The 17474-nt window shown below is 40.8% G+C and overlaps 1 protein-coding gene and 1 long non-coding RNA gene across 5 annotated transcripts in view; one reads left to right on the forward strand and one right to left on the reverse strand.

Moving 5' to 3' along the window:
• The window catches only part of ric1 (RIC1 homolog, RAB6A GEF complex partner 1), a 131773-nt gene that overhangs the window by 93852 nt on the left and 20447 nt on the right, over window positions 1-17474 (forward strand). For all 4 annotated transcript variants that reach the window (XM_033017956.1, XM_033017955.1, XM_033017957.1 and 1 more), the window contains exons 16-20: window positions 1335-1495; window positions 6903-7041; window positions 8919-9035; window positions 10945-11673; window positions 16937-17095. In XM_033017956.1, coding sequence (XP_032873847.1) covers window positions 1335-1495; window positions 6903-7041; window positions 8919-9035; window positions 10945-11673; window positions 16937-17095 — 1305 coding nt within the window. The remainder of the gene's footprint in view (window positions 1-1334; window positions 1496-6902; window positions 7042-8918; window positions 9036-10944; window positions 11674-16936; window positions 17096-17474) is intronic.
• On the reverse strand, window positions 5665-16653 carry LOC116971115. The gene is made up of 3 exons (XR_004411407.1): window positions 16642-16653; window positions 7871-7876; window positions 5665-5837 (listed from the first exon to the last, which is right to left on the reverse strand). It is a non-coding gene; the product is annotated as an uncharacterized LOC116971115 (long non-coding RNA).

The raw sequence follows: 17474 nt of genomic DNA on the forward strand, positions 1-17474 counted from the left end.
CATGAATAAGTATTGCTGGTCTGGATTTTGAGATTTGTCAAAACCCTGGCAATCAACAAACCAATCTGTCACTAAAATAGATTCTTTTTAATTCCAGCTAATCTCAAATTTAACCTGATTCCTGCATTACACTTTGAAATGGCACCCTCATTTTAATTTTCTCTTCTGTTTTTAAATAAAGTGCATATTAAGTATCTAACTTGACAAACTGCTTGTCATACGAGAACAATAAGAGAAAGTCAGGAATGTTAAAAAGAAAAACACATATATCTTTGGAACTTGGATTGTTAGTGATCAGGATTAACAGTGATACAATACCACTTTAAAAACTTGAAACGTAAATACGCCAATTTGCGTGTTTATCCAAAAAAATGCATTTTGAATATTTTTCTCCATGCAGATTTCACAAAATGCAAATAAATAAATTACTAGATCTATACATTTGGCTGTGGAAAATGGAAATCAGCCTTGTTTATATATTCATTGCTGGCAATGCTTATACCTTATTGTTTGTGGGGAGACATGGTGAGGGGCCAAGTTGAACTTTTACTATCCTTGCAATGAACGTAATTCCATTTTGTTATTGTGTGTAGGGAGTTCCAGTAATTATGTGCAATGAACATTAAGCACAATATATCTCATGTGGTAATAGTGCACAACCTAGTTGAGTACTTGGCAGTGGTGGTGTTCTTGTGGGTCTATTGCCCCTGTCCTTCTAGACAGTAAAGATTGTGGGTTTGGAAGGAGTCCTCAGAGAAGCTTTGGTGAGTTGCTGCATTGTATTTTGTGAATGTAAAGGAAGGAAGAGCTTTGGTGAGTCAGTAAGTGAGTCACTTACTGCAGAGTACCCATATCGTGGGTTTTTGTTTCAGTTACCACCTATATCCCACACACTGTGATAGTGGGTGAACTTGGTTTTATTAATGCCATTATATGTCACAGATAGATAGTTAGAATTTCTGCTATCTGCAATCCATGACACAAGCATAAGACTATTCTGATCCACTTCCCTGGATAAGAGCACCTCCAACAATTCATCAGAGTCGAACACCTTCCAGGACCAAGCGGATTGTTACAGCAGATAGGCACAAAGTGCTAGTTACCCGGCGAGTTAGACAGCATCTCTGGAGACCATCCTTTTTTTTCATTAATGCTGCCTGACCCACTAGGTTACTCCAGCACTGCTGAAACACTATCTTCAGTATAAACCAGCATCTGCAGTTTCTTTCTACACATATTGTTACAGTAGACCATTTTACAGAAAATATTCTTGTAAACATTTGATACTGAATTTGCATTGCAATAATTTTATTCTGTTTCTCTTTCTAACATAGCTGAGACTTTATCTCCGATCATCCAATCTGGACAATGTGTTTGCTCATATTACCAAAGTGCAGGCGGAGACTTTATTAATAAATGTCTTCAGGGACATGGTGATTTTGTTCAGGGCAGACTGCTCTATCTGCTTATACAGTATTGATCGGAATGATAATGGGTGAGTAACCACAATGTTTTGGTAGTTTAATGGTGTTCTGATAAGTATGATTGCTTTATGCAAAGCATGCAGACATCTGAAATATACATTTGTGGTTGAGGCATGCCACTGGTAATGGAGTTGCTCTGTAAGATCTATACAACTGATAGTGCAACCACAATACAATAGTGCATAGTACTAAGGATGCATTCTCAGACAAATAAACTCTCGTGGAAACCGCTAAAAAAGGTCTTTGTAGAATTATGTATGGAGAGCTATTACACACCACTGTGCCAAGGCTTCGATTGAGGGTTCAGATGGTGCTCCCACATCAAACGTTAAAACAATCTCATTGTTGCATGGCTCAGTGGGGTATGAAATGTAGTTAAATGTAGTGGCTACCCATAAGGGTTAAGATGAGTGCCACAGTCACTCAATACGGGGATTTGATACTCAGGACTGCATCCTGGTTGGCACGATGTGTGCGTGCCATTGCTGTGTACTATCAGCAGCTGCTCTTGTTATTGTTGAGGAATCTCCAGGCTGTGAAGAAACAAAATGAGGAGGTGGCATCAGCTTCCATCATATCCAATGAGAAGTGATTAGAATGACCATATGATTGAGGTGGTCTTCCAACATATCAAGTAACGAGTGCCAGCCCTTAGCAGTAGCTCATTCCTGTTGTGCTGGCCAAGGTGCAATGCTGAAGACTGCATTTTAGCCTTGAGCTGCCGCATTTTTTACCTCAGCCATTCAATACTTGTCCTTGCAGGCAGTCTTGGTGCGTTATTTAATACCAAATCCTTCACCAATGAGATCACAGTCTTGTTGTTATGGAAGTGCCTGGAGGGCCTGATTTTACATCAGATTCCACTGCACAGTCTGATTGGATATCTTTTTAAAGTATATTATTGTGAGTGTTCATCTTCCAGGACTGATCGCGCTACAATTAATCATCCAGAACTAAATGAGATACCAGTATATGCAAGCTAGAACAATGCTTCAAATAGGCTTTAAACTTTCTTTGCTTTTGGACTACTCCGTTTATAATGAAGCATTATAAACCTGTGCAATATGCAAACAAAAAGTAATATTCCAGGTAAATTGTACTATTAACAATTTTTACGTTATACAATTAATTAATTTTGTCAGAAGTTCAGACATTTTCAGCTCACTTCAAAGATTCTCAAAAGTTTAAAAAACTCAAGAATGAGACTCTTGTTATGCTGCTTACTTCCCATGTACAGGACATTAAACTGCTGGTAGCTGTAGAGACTGAATGTGCCTCAACTTGCTGATTATGTCTAATTCTCATAGCTTCAAGGCACAAGTTTTCATGCATTAAACTTACTGTCTGTCATGCTACTCTGAGCAATAATAAATTACAGGTAATTTGTTTACTGGGTGTAGCTCGTTTAATGGTACAGTAGAACCTCTTGCTGACTGCTTAGCGAAGAATGCACGCCTTTTTGAGATGATATTATTGCACCTATATTTATCACTTTGAATAAAAATAATTAAAAAAAACCTAATTTAATTACAGTCTTTTCCTTGGTTAAAATCATAAAATCTTTCTGCGTCAATTCTCTTGGAGTTTGCAACACAATAGTTTTGCTCTGAATCTGCTATACGTGCTATATAAATAAAATTTACTTACTGTATTTGAAACCGTAAATAACATCTCAAAACTCATTTCCTTTTAAAAGAAAATTTCATTTCTGTTTGCCCTCACATTTGTATTGTTAAGAGGGATTGTGGTCAACTATTTCCTTCATAGATGTGCAGGTCATGCATTAACAATTGTAATAAATGTGGGCAGAGCTATTGCCAAACCAAACTGATGCATCCAAGTAGTATAATAATAATAATATACCTTTATGGTCATTGCACAGAGGTACAACGAGATTTGGTATGCAACTTTCATCCGATGTAATAACTTAATTAGCTAAAAATTTAGACACCCAGAGAAACAAGATTAAAAAAACAGTTAAAGCAGTATTAAGTGCAAATAGGTCTGTGCCGGGTCGATGTGCGATGTGACCATCCGAGGGAGACAATTTATGGGGGGGCACACAGCAGGACTGGTTCAGAGCAGCTATAGCTCTGGGGATGAAGCTGTTCCTAAGTCTGAAGGTGCGGGCGTAGAAGGCCTTGTAACGTCTGCCAGGTGGTAGAAGTTTGAACAGACTATTGCAAGGGTGTGAGGAGTCTTTATGAATGCTGATGGCCTTCCTGAGGCACCGTGTATTGTAGATGCCCTTTAAGGCTGGTAGCTGTGTCCCAATTATCTTCTGCGCTCGGTGGACGACCCGCTGAAGAGCTCTCCTCTCCTCTCTGCCTCCGTGCAGCTGAGATACCACACAAAGATGCCATATATTAGGATGCTCTCTGTGGTGCAGCAGTAGAATGTTGTCAGCAGCTGGTGGGGCAGAGCAGTCTTTTTCAGTGTTCTCAGGAAGAACAGTCGTTGCTTTATGCGATCCATCTCTTGAAATAAGCAAGTTTGGTCATTTTAACTGCGCGTGCCCAGGTCATAGGTCATTCGGGATAAACATTCTCGCCAGCTGAGCTGTGTGTGTACGGACCTGCGTATTCTTTTCAATGAGATTTATAAATAAATTTGTCCGTCAAATTTGTCAGCAACAGGCCCAGCGCACCAGCCTTGAAAACGCAAGAATGCCTGGAACGAACCTGTCAATTATCAAATCACTGGCATTAGCCTCACAGACATTCAAATTCGATATTAATTTACACGAATTGCAAGTGATGTGGTCAACCAATTTGAGACAGTCCTTACATTCCTATCTAAACAACCTTCCTGGATTGAAGGAAACATAGAAACATAGAAAATAGGTGCAGGAGTAGGCCATTCGGCCCTTCGAGCCTGCACCGCCATTCAATATGATCATGGCTGATCATCCAACTCGGTATCCTGTACCTGAAACGAGAATGTATGTGTGGAGGATAGGTTAGAAAGTTCATATTGGATTCGAACAGGCTGGTTAAACTTTCGAGGTGGGTTGGCTTAAATAAAGATGCTGTTGCTTTAACTTATGGGGTTGGTTCCAGTCTGTCAGGGCACACAGTTGTGAGCCGGGTCCTTGTGACCGGTTAATTATGAGAATTTGCCGCCATTTCAACTGCAGCCCAACTGGAGGCTTCACTCAGGAGTGGGTCGCAACTCCCCAGCTGACGGGACCTGTTCTCGCTCTCTTTGAAGGAAGTGCCGCAAATCCCAGTGAATGGGCAAACGCGGAGCCAACTCGTAATATGAGTGGGAGCATTTTCTCAGTCAGACCTTGTCGACAATTGGGGTGCGGGATCTGGGAGAGAGAGAGAGCCGGCGATGCCGCACATTTGGAACAGTTGTATAACGACCCATTAAAATCCGCCTTTCAGCCACTCGGCAACCTGGGCTGATCTCATCTGACAGCCCTCTCGCTAGCTTGCTGCGTGCCCGATCCTAACGCAGAACATCCACAAAACCTTTGGGCTTCGGGTAACACCTGCACAGAGAGCCTCTGCTAACAAGGGCTGGCGAACTGTGCTGGTCAACGTGCACTGGGGGAAATGCACCGCAACCACCGCAAACTTGGAACAGCACGGACTCTCCACTCAATCTATCCAATACTAAAGGGCAGGCATTTCGCAGTTAAATGTCTTATATCGGATTGGCGGCTCCTTCACAGGGCCAACCCTGTACTCAGTTTTCCTCGGAGATCTTTACCTTAACGGTACATTCACACCACCTGTAGGTAAAGCATCAGTCATGGTGGCGCAGCAGTAGAGTTGCTGCCTTACAGTAACAGAGACCCGGGTTCGATCTCGACTACGGCCGCTGTCTGTACGGAGTTTGAATGTTCTCCCCGTGACCTACGTGGGTTTTCTCCGAGATCTTCGGTTTCCTCCCACATTCCAAAGACATACAGGTTTGTAGGTTAATTGGCTTGATAAATGTAAATGTAAAAATTGTCCACTCTAAAATTGTCCAAATTCCAGTATAGTCCCTGGTGGACTCTTCGCAAGGTACAAGGTACATCACACTGAAACAGTCGCTGCCTGCCTCAGATTAAATATATTTTTACACATAAATTATGAATAAGATAAGAAAATGTTTCAAACACAAGTAATATTTGCTTATTCCAGTAGCAAACACATTAAGGATTAAATAAAAAGAATAAATTCTTTAACTTTTTGAATATCTCATAATTGCAGATTAATGAACCGAACTAGAACTGGGACTGTGTAAGTAGTGTGTGAACAGCAGAACAAGAATGGAAGCTATTTAGTTGACAGAATTCTACATTATTTCCTTGGTAGAATAGTTAACAATTTATACACAGTTTATACCACGCTGCGTTTGCTTTAAAAAAAATCCCGAATGACCTTTGACAAATCCCATTATTCCTTATGTTTATCGAAATACCGAACTCGCTTATTGTTAAGAGTCGATGGAGACATGCAGAACCTCATTAGTCTTCTGAGGAAGTAGAGATGGACATAGGTTTAAGGTGAGGGGGGAAAAATTTAATAGGAACCTGTGGGGCAATTCTTTTGCACAAAGGGTGCTGGATATATGGAACGAGCTGCCAGAGGAGGTAGTTGAGGCAGGTACCATTACAACATTTAAAAGACATTTGGATAGGAACATGGGTAAGATAGGTTTAGAAGCATATGGGCCGAACGCAGGCCGGTGGGACAAGTGTAGATGGGGCATTTTGGTAGGTCAGTGACTGGAAAGTGAAGCATTAAAAATGTATACAAATGCAATTAAATGTTAAGTAATTAATGCTCACTATAGATAGTACTCAGAAAATTATGTAAAGTACAGTGTGTACTTCAGAGCAGTTGATCAAAGATCCAAATGCAAAGTTTGAATTTTTCAAAGGTATTTGTTTCCTTATTCTTTATTCGTTTTTTAGGATTTGGGCATTGCTGGAAAGACCATAATTTGTTATCCATCTGTAATTACTATTGAAAAGATGGGGGTGAACTGCCGACTAAGTTCGAAGTTCAAATCAAAGTCTCAGCAATGGAAGGAATTTCATCTCTGCTTTTTGTAAACACCCAGAGTAGATCACTGGCAACAAAAACACAATCATAAACCAGCAAGCTTTTCTGATCAAAATGAACCATTTTACTCAGAGCATAAAATAAATAGAATGAAAAATCATTGGAACAATAGAATTCTTGAAGTTAAGGTGCTATTTTTCATAGGGAGCTTATTTCACTTGGAAGTGTTTGATCCTGACATTAAGTAAAGTGGAAGTATTTTCGCACATCCAACATTGATGTGATTTTTCTTTGAGATTTCAAATGTAAATTACTGCACTTTGATCATGGTGAGAAAACATGCTGTAGCGTGAATTTATTGGAGAAAAGATTTATTGTGCTATTTTAATATATTTTTGTTTTCTTAAAACTCCAGACCTAATCCCACTGCCAGTGTTCAGGTTCTGCAAGAGGTATCCATGTCACGTTACATCCCACATCCTTCACTTGTGGTATCAATAACTTTGACTTCTGTGAGAACAGAAACCGGCATCACCTTGAAAATGCCACAGCAGGTATCAGTCACTATCTATGCAATTCTGATGCTACTGTTTCATATGGTCATTAGTTCATGTTAATTTTACAAATGATATTTTGATTCATACTTTGTTGCAGCAGATCACATGTCGTCCCGAGATATTTGGGATTTAAAAAAAAAAATTACAGCTCATTTAAATTACTAATATTGGGATAGATTCACTGAAATAGGACATGCTCTTTCTTTAAATGCACTACAAAAATTGCTCATCTATAGAAAATATGACAAAATAAAATATGATTAGTCTAAATGGGTACATGATGGGTGGGGTAGGTTTGGTGGGCTGAAGGGCCTGTTTCCACACTGCATGTTTCTAGGAATCCATCTTTTTCCAGAAGGTCTCACCCTAACAAATAACAGAATTTGATAAAACCCAAGATTCTCCAAATTACTCCATGCTGTAGATAGCTAGGCCTTTCCTTCTCACTCCTTGCTACCTAAATGATTTGATATCCTGCCAAACAATTTTATTGTTTTCATGACAGCAGATCAATCCAATGATTTGCTGCCTGCAACTTTCTCAAAGCACTAGAATATCACATGCCAGAAGGTAAATATGTCAACCTGCATTTTTAGCATTACCAACAGCATTGAGTTGACAGGTACAGTGCAGTCAAAAAGTATTCAGACCCCTTCCATGTTTTGTTACGTTATAGTCTTATTTTAAAATGGATTAAATTCATTGTTTTAATCATCAATCTACACACAATACCCCCGAATGAGAAGCAAAAACAGGTGTATAGAGATTTTTGCAATGTAATTAAAAATAAATAACTGAAAAAGCACATTTATGTAAGTATTCAGACCCTTTGCTATGACACTCAAAATTGAGGTTATGTTCATCCTGTTTCCATTGATTATCCTTGAGATGTTTCTACAACTTGATTGGAGTCCACCAGTGGTAAATTAAATTGATTGGACATGATTTGGAAAAGCACACACCTGTCTATATAAGGTCCCACAGTTGACAGTGCATGTCAGAGCAAAAACCAAGCCATGAAGACGAAGGAATTGTCCGTAGACCTCCGAGACAGGATTGTTTCGAGACACAGATCTGGGGAAGGGTATAAAATAATTTGCAGCATTGTAGGTTCCGAAGAACACAGTGGCCTCTGTCATTCTTAAATGGAAGAGAGGTGATCAAGAACCCGATGGTCACTCTGATAGAGCTCCAGAGTTCCTCTGGAGTGACCAGACGGAAGCTACTCCTCAGTAAAAGGCACATGACAGCTGCTTGGAGTTTGCCAAAAGGCACCTAAAGGACTCTCAGACCATGAGAAACAAGATTATCTGGTCTGATGAAACCAAGGTATAACTCTTTAGCCTGATACAAAAGCAACTCAGTGGTGGAACATCATCACTAATTTTTGCACTTTACCATAACTCCACAGATCTGAAGCAGAATACTAAGTGACAGTGATTTATCACAAAACATAACATCTGCTTCCCTTATTGTTAAAGAGCAATTCATTAGATTAGAGTTTTTAAATGTTCAAAAATATCATGTTTTCCCACCAAGAATTCTCGTAAGTTTCAAAATTAAGAATGGTAAAATTATTTTGGGGGATTGATTTAGCATTCACAGCACTTTAAAAAAAATATTTACGGCACATCACCTTCGTTTAAAAAAAAATAAAAAGCTGTTCCACAGTAACACTAGCACTGAAGACATTTTATTTTGAAACTCCATAGCTGTTGGTTATGCAGTTCAAATGGACGTTGATTCATTTGAAATGTATTGTGAAAGTAAACTGAAAGCAGTTAATAACGTTAAATTTTACTTTTTAATGTTATTTACTGCTAAGGAAATTCCTACTTTATTAAGTGCCTTTGCCTATATAATTTCTCTTTCAGGCCTGTGCTGCAGAGAGCATTATGCTAAATTTGGCAGGTCAGCTTATCATGCTACAAAGGGATCGATCAGGTCCTCAGGTACGAGAGAAGGACAGTATTTCCAAACATAAGAAGCTGGTAAGTAAACACACTGGAAAAATGACCAAGCAGACTAGCAGAAAAACATTACATACAGTGCCATCCATAATGTTTGGGACAAAGACCCATCATTTATTTATTTGCCTCTGTACTCCACAATTTGAGATTTGTAATTTAAAAAATCGCATGTGCTTAAAGTGCACATTGTCAGATTTTATTAACGGCCATTTTTATACATTTTGGTTTCACATGTAGAAATTACAGCTGTGTTTATACATAGTCTTCATAATGTTTGGGACACATGGTTTCCCAGGCGTTTGTAGTTGTTCAAGCGTGCTCAATTGCCTCCTTAATGCAAGTATATGAGAGCTCTCAGTACCTAGTCTTTCCTCCAGTCTTTCCATCACCTTTGGAAACTTGTATTGCTGTTTATCAACATGAGGACTAAATTTGTGCCAATGAAAGTCAAAAAAACATTATGAGACTGAGAAACAAGAATAAAACTGTTAGAGACATCAGCCAAACCTTAGACTTACCAAAATTGGCTGTTTGGAACTAATTAAGAAGAAAGAGAGCACTGGTGAGCTTACTAATCGCAAAGGGACTGGCAGGCCAAGGAAGACCTCCACAGCTGATGACAAGAATTCTCTCTATAATAAAGAAAAATCCCCAAACACCTGTCCGACAGATCAGAACCACTCTTCAGGTGTGGATTTGTCAATGACCACTGTCCGCAGAAGACTTCATGAACAGAATTACAGAGGCTACACTGCAAGATGCAAACCACTGGTTAGCCGCAAAAATAGGATGGCCGGGTTACAGTTTGCCAAGAAGCACTTAAAAGAGCATCCACAGTTCTGGAAAAAGGTCTTGTAGACAGATGAGATGAAGATTAACATATATCAGAATGATGGCAAGAGCAAAGTATGGAGGAGAGGAGAGAAGTCAAGATCCAAGCATACCAGCTCATCTGTGCAACACGATGGTGGGGGTGTTATGGCCTGACATGTATGGCTGCTGAAGGTACTGGCTCAATTATCTTCATTGATGATAGAACTGCTGATGGGAGTAGCATAATGAATTCTGAAGTGTATAGACACATCCTATCTGCTCAAGTTGAAACAAATGCTCAAAACTCATTGGCCGGCGGTTCATTCTACAGCAAGACAATGATCCCAAACATACTGCTAAAGCAACAAAGGAGTTTTTCAAAGCTAAAAAATGGTCAGTGCTTGAGTGGCCAAGTCATCACCTGATCTGAACCCAATTGAGCATGCCTTTTATATACTGAAGAGAAAACTGAAGGGGATTAGCCCTCAAAACAAGGATAAGCTAAAGATGGCTGCCCCGAAACGTTGTCTATCTCCTTCGCTCCATAGATGCTGCTGCACCCGCTGAGTTTCTCCAGCATTTTTGTGTACTTTGGCTGCAATACAGGCCTGGCAGAGCATCACCAGAGAAGACACCCAGCAATTGGTGATGTCCATGAATCGCAGACTTCAAGCAGTCATTGCATGCAAAGGATATGCAAAAAAATACTAAACAAGACTACTTTCATTTACATGATATTACTGTGTCCCAAACATTATGGTGCCCTGAAATGGGGGGACTATGAAATGGGGGGACTAAAAACACTGCTGTAATCTCTGCATGGTGAAACCAAAATATATAAAAATGGCCTTTATTAAAACCTGACAATGTGCACTTTAACCAGATGTGATTTTTTTCATATTGCAATTCTCAAATTGTGGAGTACAAAGGCAAATAAATAAATGATGGGTCTTTGTCCCTTATGGAGGACACTGTATGCTTTAAATGTTTAGTATTTTGGTCATTATAAATTAAAATAACCTGAAATAATATAGCTAATGATATTTTTGAATCACTTAAACAACTCTTCGGAGCAGCTCTGCTAATTTCACAACAAGAATTTTGTTATGTCTTTTAGCTCCCATCCTGTGCACCCATTGTACTTGCGCAGTGTGTTGAAAATGTGTGGACAACTTGCCGATCCAACAAACACAAACGTCATTTGCTCGAAGCGCTCTGGCTCAGTTGTGGAGAAGCAGGAATGAAAGTTTGGCTCCCTCTTTTTCCTCGAGACAATCGCAAACCACATTCCTTCCTATCCAGGCGGATTATGTTGCCATTCCAAATCAATATCTATCCCTTGGCTGTTCTATTTGAAGATGCCCTAGTCCTTGGCGCAGTGAATGAAACTGTGCTATATGATAATTTATATGTACATAACAGTGAAAACAAACCATTAGAAGTCCTATTCCCTTTTTGTACTGTTGAGAGGACTTCCCAAATCTACCTCCACCATATTCTTCGCCAGCTCCTCGTCAGGAACCTTGGTGAGCAGGCTCTGCTCTTAGCTCAGTCCTGTGCTACATTGCCCTATTTCCCTCATGTACTGGAACTGATGCTTCACGAAGTATTGGAAGAAGAAGCTACCTCCCGGGAACCTATTCCTGACCCATTGCTTCCAACTGTGGCAAAGTTCATTGCCGAATTCCCTCTGTTTCTGCAGACAGTAGTTCATTGTGCTAGAAAAACTGAATATGCCTTGTGGAATTATCTGTTTGCTGCTGTAGGCAATCCTAAAGATCTGTTTGAGGAATGTTTACTGGCACAAGATTTGGACACTGCTGCGTCTTATCTCATCATCCTGCAGGTAGGAACTTGGTGTATACTGATTTTTAAAATAATCGCAGGAAAAAAGGTGTAGCTTTGAAATTTACTGTAAATGCTTCAGAGTGTAAGTTTTTGACATTTAAATCAAAATGTTGACAGATCCCAGTACTCTCAACTATTTCACATATATCACAGAGTGAATTGAATTGGTTAAAGTCTTCTGTGCAGGTGAGGACCTCGAAAGAAACCAAGATGGATCATTCATTCAGCAGTGATAGACACAAAAAGCAGCAGTAACTCAGCGGGACAGGCAGCATCTCTGGAAAGAAGTAATAGGTGACGTTTTTGGTCGAGGCTCTTCTTCAGCAGTTCTGGCCGAAGATTGTAAATGCTTTTAAGCTTGGCTTTAAGGGGATGCGCATGCTCAAACCATCTTCACAGTAGAAGGCACTAAAAACACTTCAAACACAATAGATAATCAAGGGGCTATGGGGCAGGAGGAACGTAAAACAAGTTCTATCGTTTGAGAAAAAACAGACTAGATAATTTAATGCGACCAAAGATGTAAGTCTTTTGGGGTGTGGGAGTGTTTGTTGTAATCTTCTAAAAGTGTCTGGATTTTGGAGAGGCCCTGGAATTGGAAAACCACAACTGCAATACCTCTTCTCCAGGCAGAAGGCACATGAAACACAAAACGTGCAGCTACAACAAGTAATTAGAAACGCTAGTGGAATGTTGGCCATTATTACAAGTGTCATAGTATATATAAGATAGTTCGGATGTAGCCTTGCAATGCACTGGTGAGACTGCACCTTTACTTTACACTGTAGGCTTTAGAGATACAGCGTGGAAACAGATCCTTTAGCCCATCGAGTCCACGCCTACACTAGCACTGTCCTAAACACTAGGGACAATTTACAATTTTTACCAAAACCAATTAACCTACAAACCTGTACGTTTATAAAGTGTGCAAGGAAACCAGAGGACCTAGAGAAAGCCAACGAGGTCACAGAAAGAACATACAATCTCCATACAGACAGCATCTGTAGTCAGGATCGAACCTGGGTCTCTGGCACTGTAAGGCAGCTGCACCACTGTGCCACATCATCACCTGGATGGAAAAAAGATTGTTTAAGAAATGATGTGATTGAGGCAATGCAGAGAAGGTTCTTTAGGTTGGTTTGAAGGGCATATGAAGGAAGATGAGAGGTACTCTTGTTGAAGCATGTAAGATTCTGAGATGGATTGACAGATAGATTTTCAGATCACCCTAATGGAATGGAGGCATCTAAAACTAGGGGGCATAGTTTCGGAATAAGGATTTGTGCATTTAAATCCAGGGTGAGGAGGTATTTCTTCCTAGGAGGTTGGTGATTTTTTTGGAATTCTCTACCCCAGATGTGGAATCATTGAGTCACAGATTAACAGACATTAGAAATACAAAGGCATCAGAGTGGTATTGAAGAGAAAAACAGGCTTAAGCAGCCTAAAAACTTAGTCCTGTTTGTGTTTCTTATGATCTCATTTATTTATTTATTTTTTTGCTGGCTTTTTAGTGAAGCAGCAAATTGTTCTTGGGTTATTTCCAAGTGGGTAATTTCCATTGAAAGTTGCATGAGCTATTGTGCAATACTGTTTTAAGTTACGGTGCTTAGGAGCAGAACACATCTGCTGACAGATTAAACAAGCGGGCCTTGTGCACGTTTTATAAAACATGTAAAAACATTGAAACTAAGAACAGAGGAAGGCCACTCCACCCTTCGAGCTGCTCTGCCATTCAACACAATCATAGCTGATCATCCATTTCAGTACTCTATTCCCACCTTCTTTGCACATCCCTTAATCCCTTTCGCATTAAGAAATATAGGATAGGATAGGATAGGATAGCCTTTTATAGCCAAATATGCATGCTTCCTTCCTGAATATATTAGCCACTAAAGACTTAGCCACCACTGCCTTAATATATTTAAAGATTTTGCCACTGCTGCCATCTGAGATAGATTTCCATAGTTCATCACCTAGATGAAGACATTTCTCCTGATCTGCATTCTGAATGGTATATCCTGTATGCAAGGCTTTGGTCCCTGCTTCTGAATTCTACAACCATCAGAAACATCCCATACTTAGCCTGCCTAGTGCAATTGAATATCTATGTTTCAATTGGATTCCTTTTCAGTCTTCTATAGTCCAGTGAGTATTAGACTAACCAATCCAATTTCTCTTTGGTGAGGCCATGTCACATGCGCAGTTTTGCATGCACAGTTGGTTTTAGTTGCCTTTTCTGAAGAAGGATGTTCTTGTCCTGGGGGAAAGTTCAACAAAGGTGTACAGACTAGGTCTTGGGACAACAGGACTGATGGAAATGGGAAATTTGGATCTTGTGCTTGTACTAATTTCCTCATATTGAACCCTCATTCTTGACGTTCTTTGAATTTTATTCATTACCAAATGAATTTACGATAGGAAAAGTTCTTCAATTCATACCATATCCCTAATTCACACTTCATATCCCTATAGTTACCTTTGTTCTGAACAGTCCGCATTTCTTGAAACTTTAGATTCCAGAGTGTGTACCTTGTTCTTGGGGTTGAGTCTAATTTATAGACTTATTACAACTTATCGTAACTACTTTCTCCAGTCTCTTCATTTTCTGTAGTTGTTCTCTGTTTCATTTTGTGTTTTTTTTTCTCTCTTCAATCAAATTAAGGTTAATCCATTTTTCCCAGTAACTCAATGGTGCCACAATTAATATGGTTTCACAAACAGTGTTGGTAGCAGTAGTGTTAAAGAAGGAACTGCAGATGCTGGAAAATCGAAGGTACACAAAAATGCTGGAGAAACTCAGCGGGTGCAGCAGCATCTATGGAGCGAAGGAAATAGGCAAAGTTTCGGGTCAAAACCCTTCTTCAGACTGGCTTCAGACTGGACCCGCTGAGTTTCTCCAGCATTTTTGTGTACCTTTAGTAGCAGTAGTAATTGTTGCAAACAAATTTGGAAATCAGCGCTATAAACAAAATGAGCCCTTACTGTACTGATGCAAGAAAATGCAAGCTCAAATGAGAATTTCACTGAATGGCACATACAGTTTTGACAAAATGGCAATAAATGACAGATGATTGATGACCCAGTGAATGTCACCATGAACACATCTTGTGTACTAACAAATGCCTACTATTCTATATTGCACATACCTTACTGCACATACAGTAGCATAGTGAGATCCCTCAGAACATACAATAAATAAAAGGTTCCTTTGAAATCTTTAAAGTACAGAATAGAAAGACCAGATCAGATAGCATCTGTGGAAAGACAAACAGATAATCTGCAGTTGTAAACTGACTGAGTGTTACAACAATTTCTGTCTTTATTTTAGATTTCTTGCACCTTATTTTTATTGTATACTAGACCAAATGCAGACCTTTTGGGTCGGTTCCCCCAGCGCGGGGGAGGGGGGGTGGGCTGGGGGGGATAGCATGCGGCGTCACACACACTAACTACCCTCCCCGCACAAACGCTAACTACACCCCTTGATATTATATTATTATTACTTTGCTCCTTTTACCCCATAACCGCCCTATCCACTGATGCATAGCCCCCAACTCGCAGGCGCGTCTAGAGAGGGAGGGGAGGGGGGGGGTAGAAAGTGAGGGCAGAGCGAGAATGGGGAGAGACAGATACAGAAGGGCAAGAGACAGAAGGAGAGGGGGGGTGGGTGAGGGGGGGAGGGTGAGGGAGGAGGGGAGCAAGAGATGGGGGGGGAGAAGGGAGGGAAAGGGAGGCTGAGAGGGGGGGGGAGGGAAGGGGGGAGAGGGTGGGAAAGGAGGGGGAGAGGTAGGGGGAAGGGCGGGTAGAGGTGGAGGGAAGTGGGTAGGGGAGGGGAGGGTGTGGAGGGGGGAAGGGGGTTTCGGGGAGGCAGGGTGGGGGAGGGTTGGGGGAGAGAGAGAGGGAGTGGAGGAAAAGAGGGGGAGAGAGAGAGATGGGGAGAGAGTACGAGAAAGAGCGGGGGAGGGAGAGAGAGAGAGGGGGTAGGGAGAGAGGGGGGAGGGAGAGAGAGGAGAAGGGCGGGTCGACAGCCCGAGCGAGGCACGGAGCGATCTGAGGACGGTGAAAAGCAGCGGGGGGGACCAGCCGATCGTGGCTTCCGACAGCGTGACAGAGCCGGGCCGGGGGGGCGGGGCAAATTATCGTCCCCTGTGACGGGTAGAGAGCAAAGATCCTATAGCGGTATCAACAGCCGTTTAAAGCCGCCAAGGCAAGACGTGTTCGCCCAGGAGCGAGCGTTGACAGCAACGAAGCACCGGCTTCTGACTCTCTGGAAACCCACAGCTGGGAGGGCCGGGGCTTCACGAGCTGCGCCGGCAGTGAGGAAAAGGTTCAGCGCGAGAGGCGCCGCTGATCCGAGATCTGCAGAATCCTATAGCGGAACGGAGCTTTAGAATCTTTGTTCTGCAGAACTTTCTCAATCTTTCTGCGCCTTTAATCCACAGCGGCGGATGGGGGGGGGGGGGCCAGGAGGCAGGTGGGCCTTGATTGGTGGGCATGTGGGCATTGTGATGTAGCAGCTAGCAAGCGGCGATTATATTTTAAAAAGTGAGTTTTGTGAACAACTTTATTCAAAATCTGCGGAAATAATTGACCGAATTTAGAGAGGAGTGCGTTTATGAAATCGTAAGTTAAATCCATACCGAAATTGTAAAAATCTTCGCGTTTTTGCGTCTGGTTTTTGAGGAGATACAAATGCAAAATGACATACACCCACACACACACAGAGTTTTAAAAGTATATAGATTATGGTTTAAAGTGCAGGATATCTGCTACAGTTGTTAAATATAGTTTTTGATTATGTTTAAGATATGCTAGCCTTATATTGATGTTATTACTAATACTTTTGGTTACATTGATTTTATTTTGCTGTAGAAACAATTTTTGAGTGCATTCCTCCGAAGAGAGAGTATCATTACTAATGTGTTGCTTGTAGTGTGAAGAACTAATGCTCTCCTGAATAAACTTTAAATCTCAAATACTGTAGTTGTTATGCAGGAAATCTAATAATCTGGCATCCGTTGGGTTAATAGCTTTCATCACTTTAATACATATCCAAGATAGCTTCCAAAAACTAAGTTTGCGATTCTAAAATTGGGTTACCTGAATACCAGGTGTTCAGCGGCACAAATGTCATATTGGCTATGAGCTCAATATAAAATCTTAAATTTCCAAGCATATAGCTTGTGCATTTTCAATAAAGTCTATGGAAAGTTTTTGTTTAGTTCTATTTTCTCACCACTATTTCTCTCTCCTGGTAGAACATGGAGGTCCCAACAGTTAGCAGACAGCATGCAACACTGCTCTTCAACACAGCTCTTGAACAAGGAAAATGGGATCTTTGTCGACATATGATCCGTTTCTTGAAAGCCATTGGCACAGGAGAATTAGAAACTCCTCCACCCACTCCTACAACTCAGGCAAGTATGAAAAATGCTTATTTTTGTGCATCATTTGAATGATTGACAGGTCCAGTATTTAAGGCCCACCCTGATAGAGTATTATGGTAATGGTGTGCTGCTGAACTACTGCACTCTTTGTGGTTTAGTATTTAGGCCTAACGATAGTGAAAGAATAGTGATGCATTTTTAAATGATAGTTAGTGGTTTGAACCAGAACTTGTGGTGGCATTCCTGATATCTTCGTGCCCTTGCTCTTCAGGAAATAGAGATTTCTGATATGGAAGGTGGTATTGAGGAGGCAGAGCAAATTGCTACAGAGCTTTCTGTATGTGGCTGACAGTGTAGCCTTCTGCAGACGGAATGAATCTTCAGAATGCTAGATGAGGTGCCAGTGAAG

The sequence above is a fragment of the Amblyraja radiata genome, chromosome 3 (assembly GCF_010909765.2).
Source record: "Amblyraja radiata isolate CabotCenter1 chromosome 3, sAmbRad1.1.pri, whole genome shotgun sequence".
NCBI lineage: Eukaryota > Metazoa > Chordata > Chondrichthyes > Rajiformes > Rajidae > Amblyraja > Amblyraja radiata.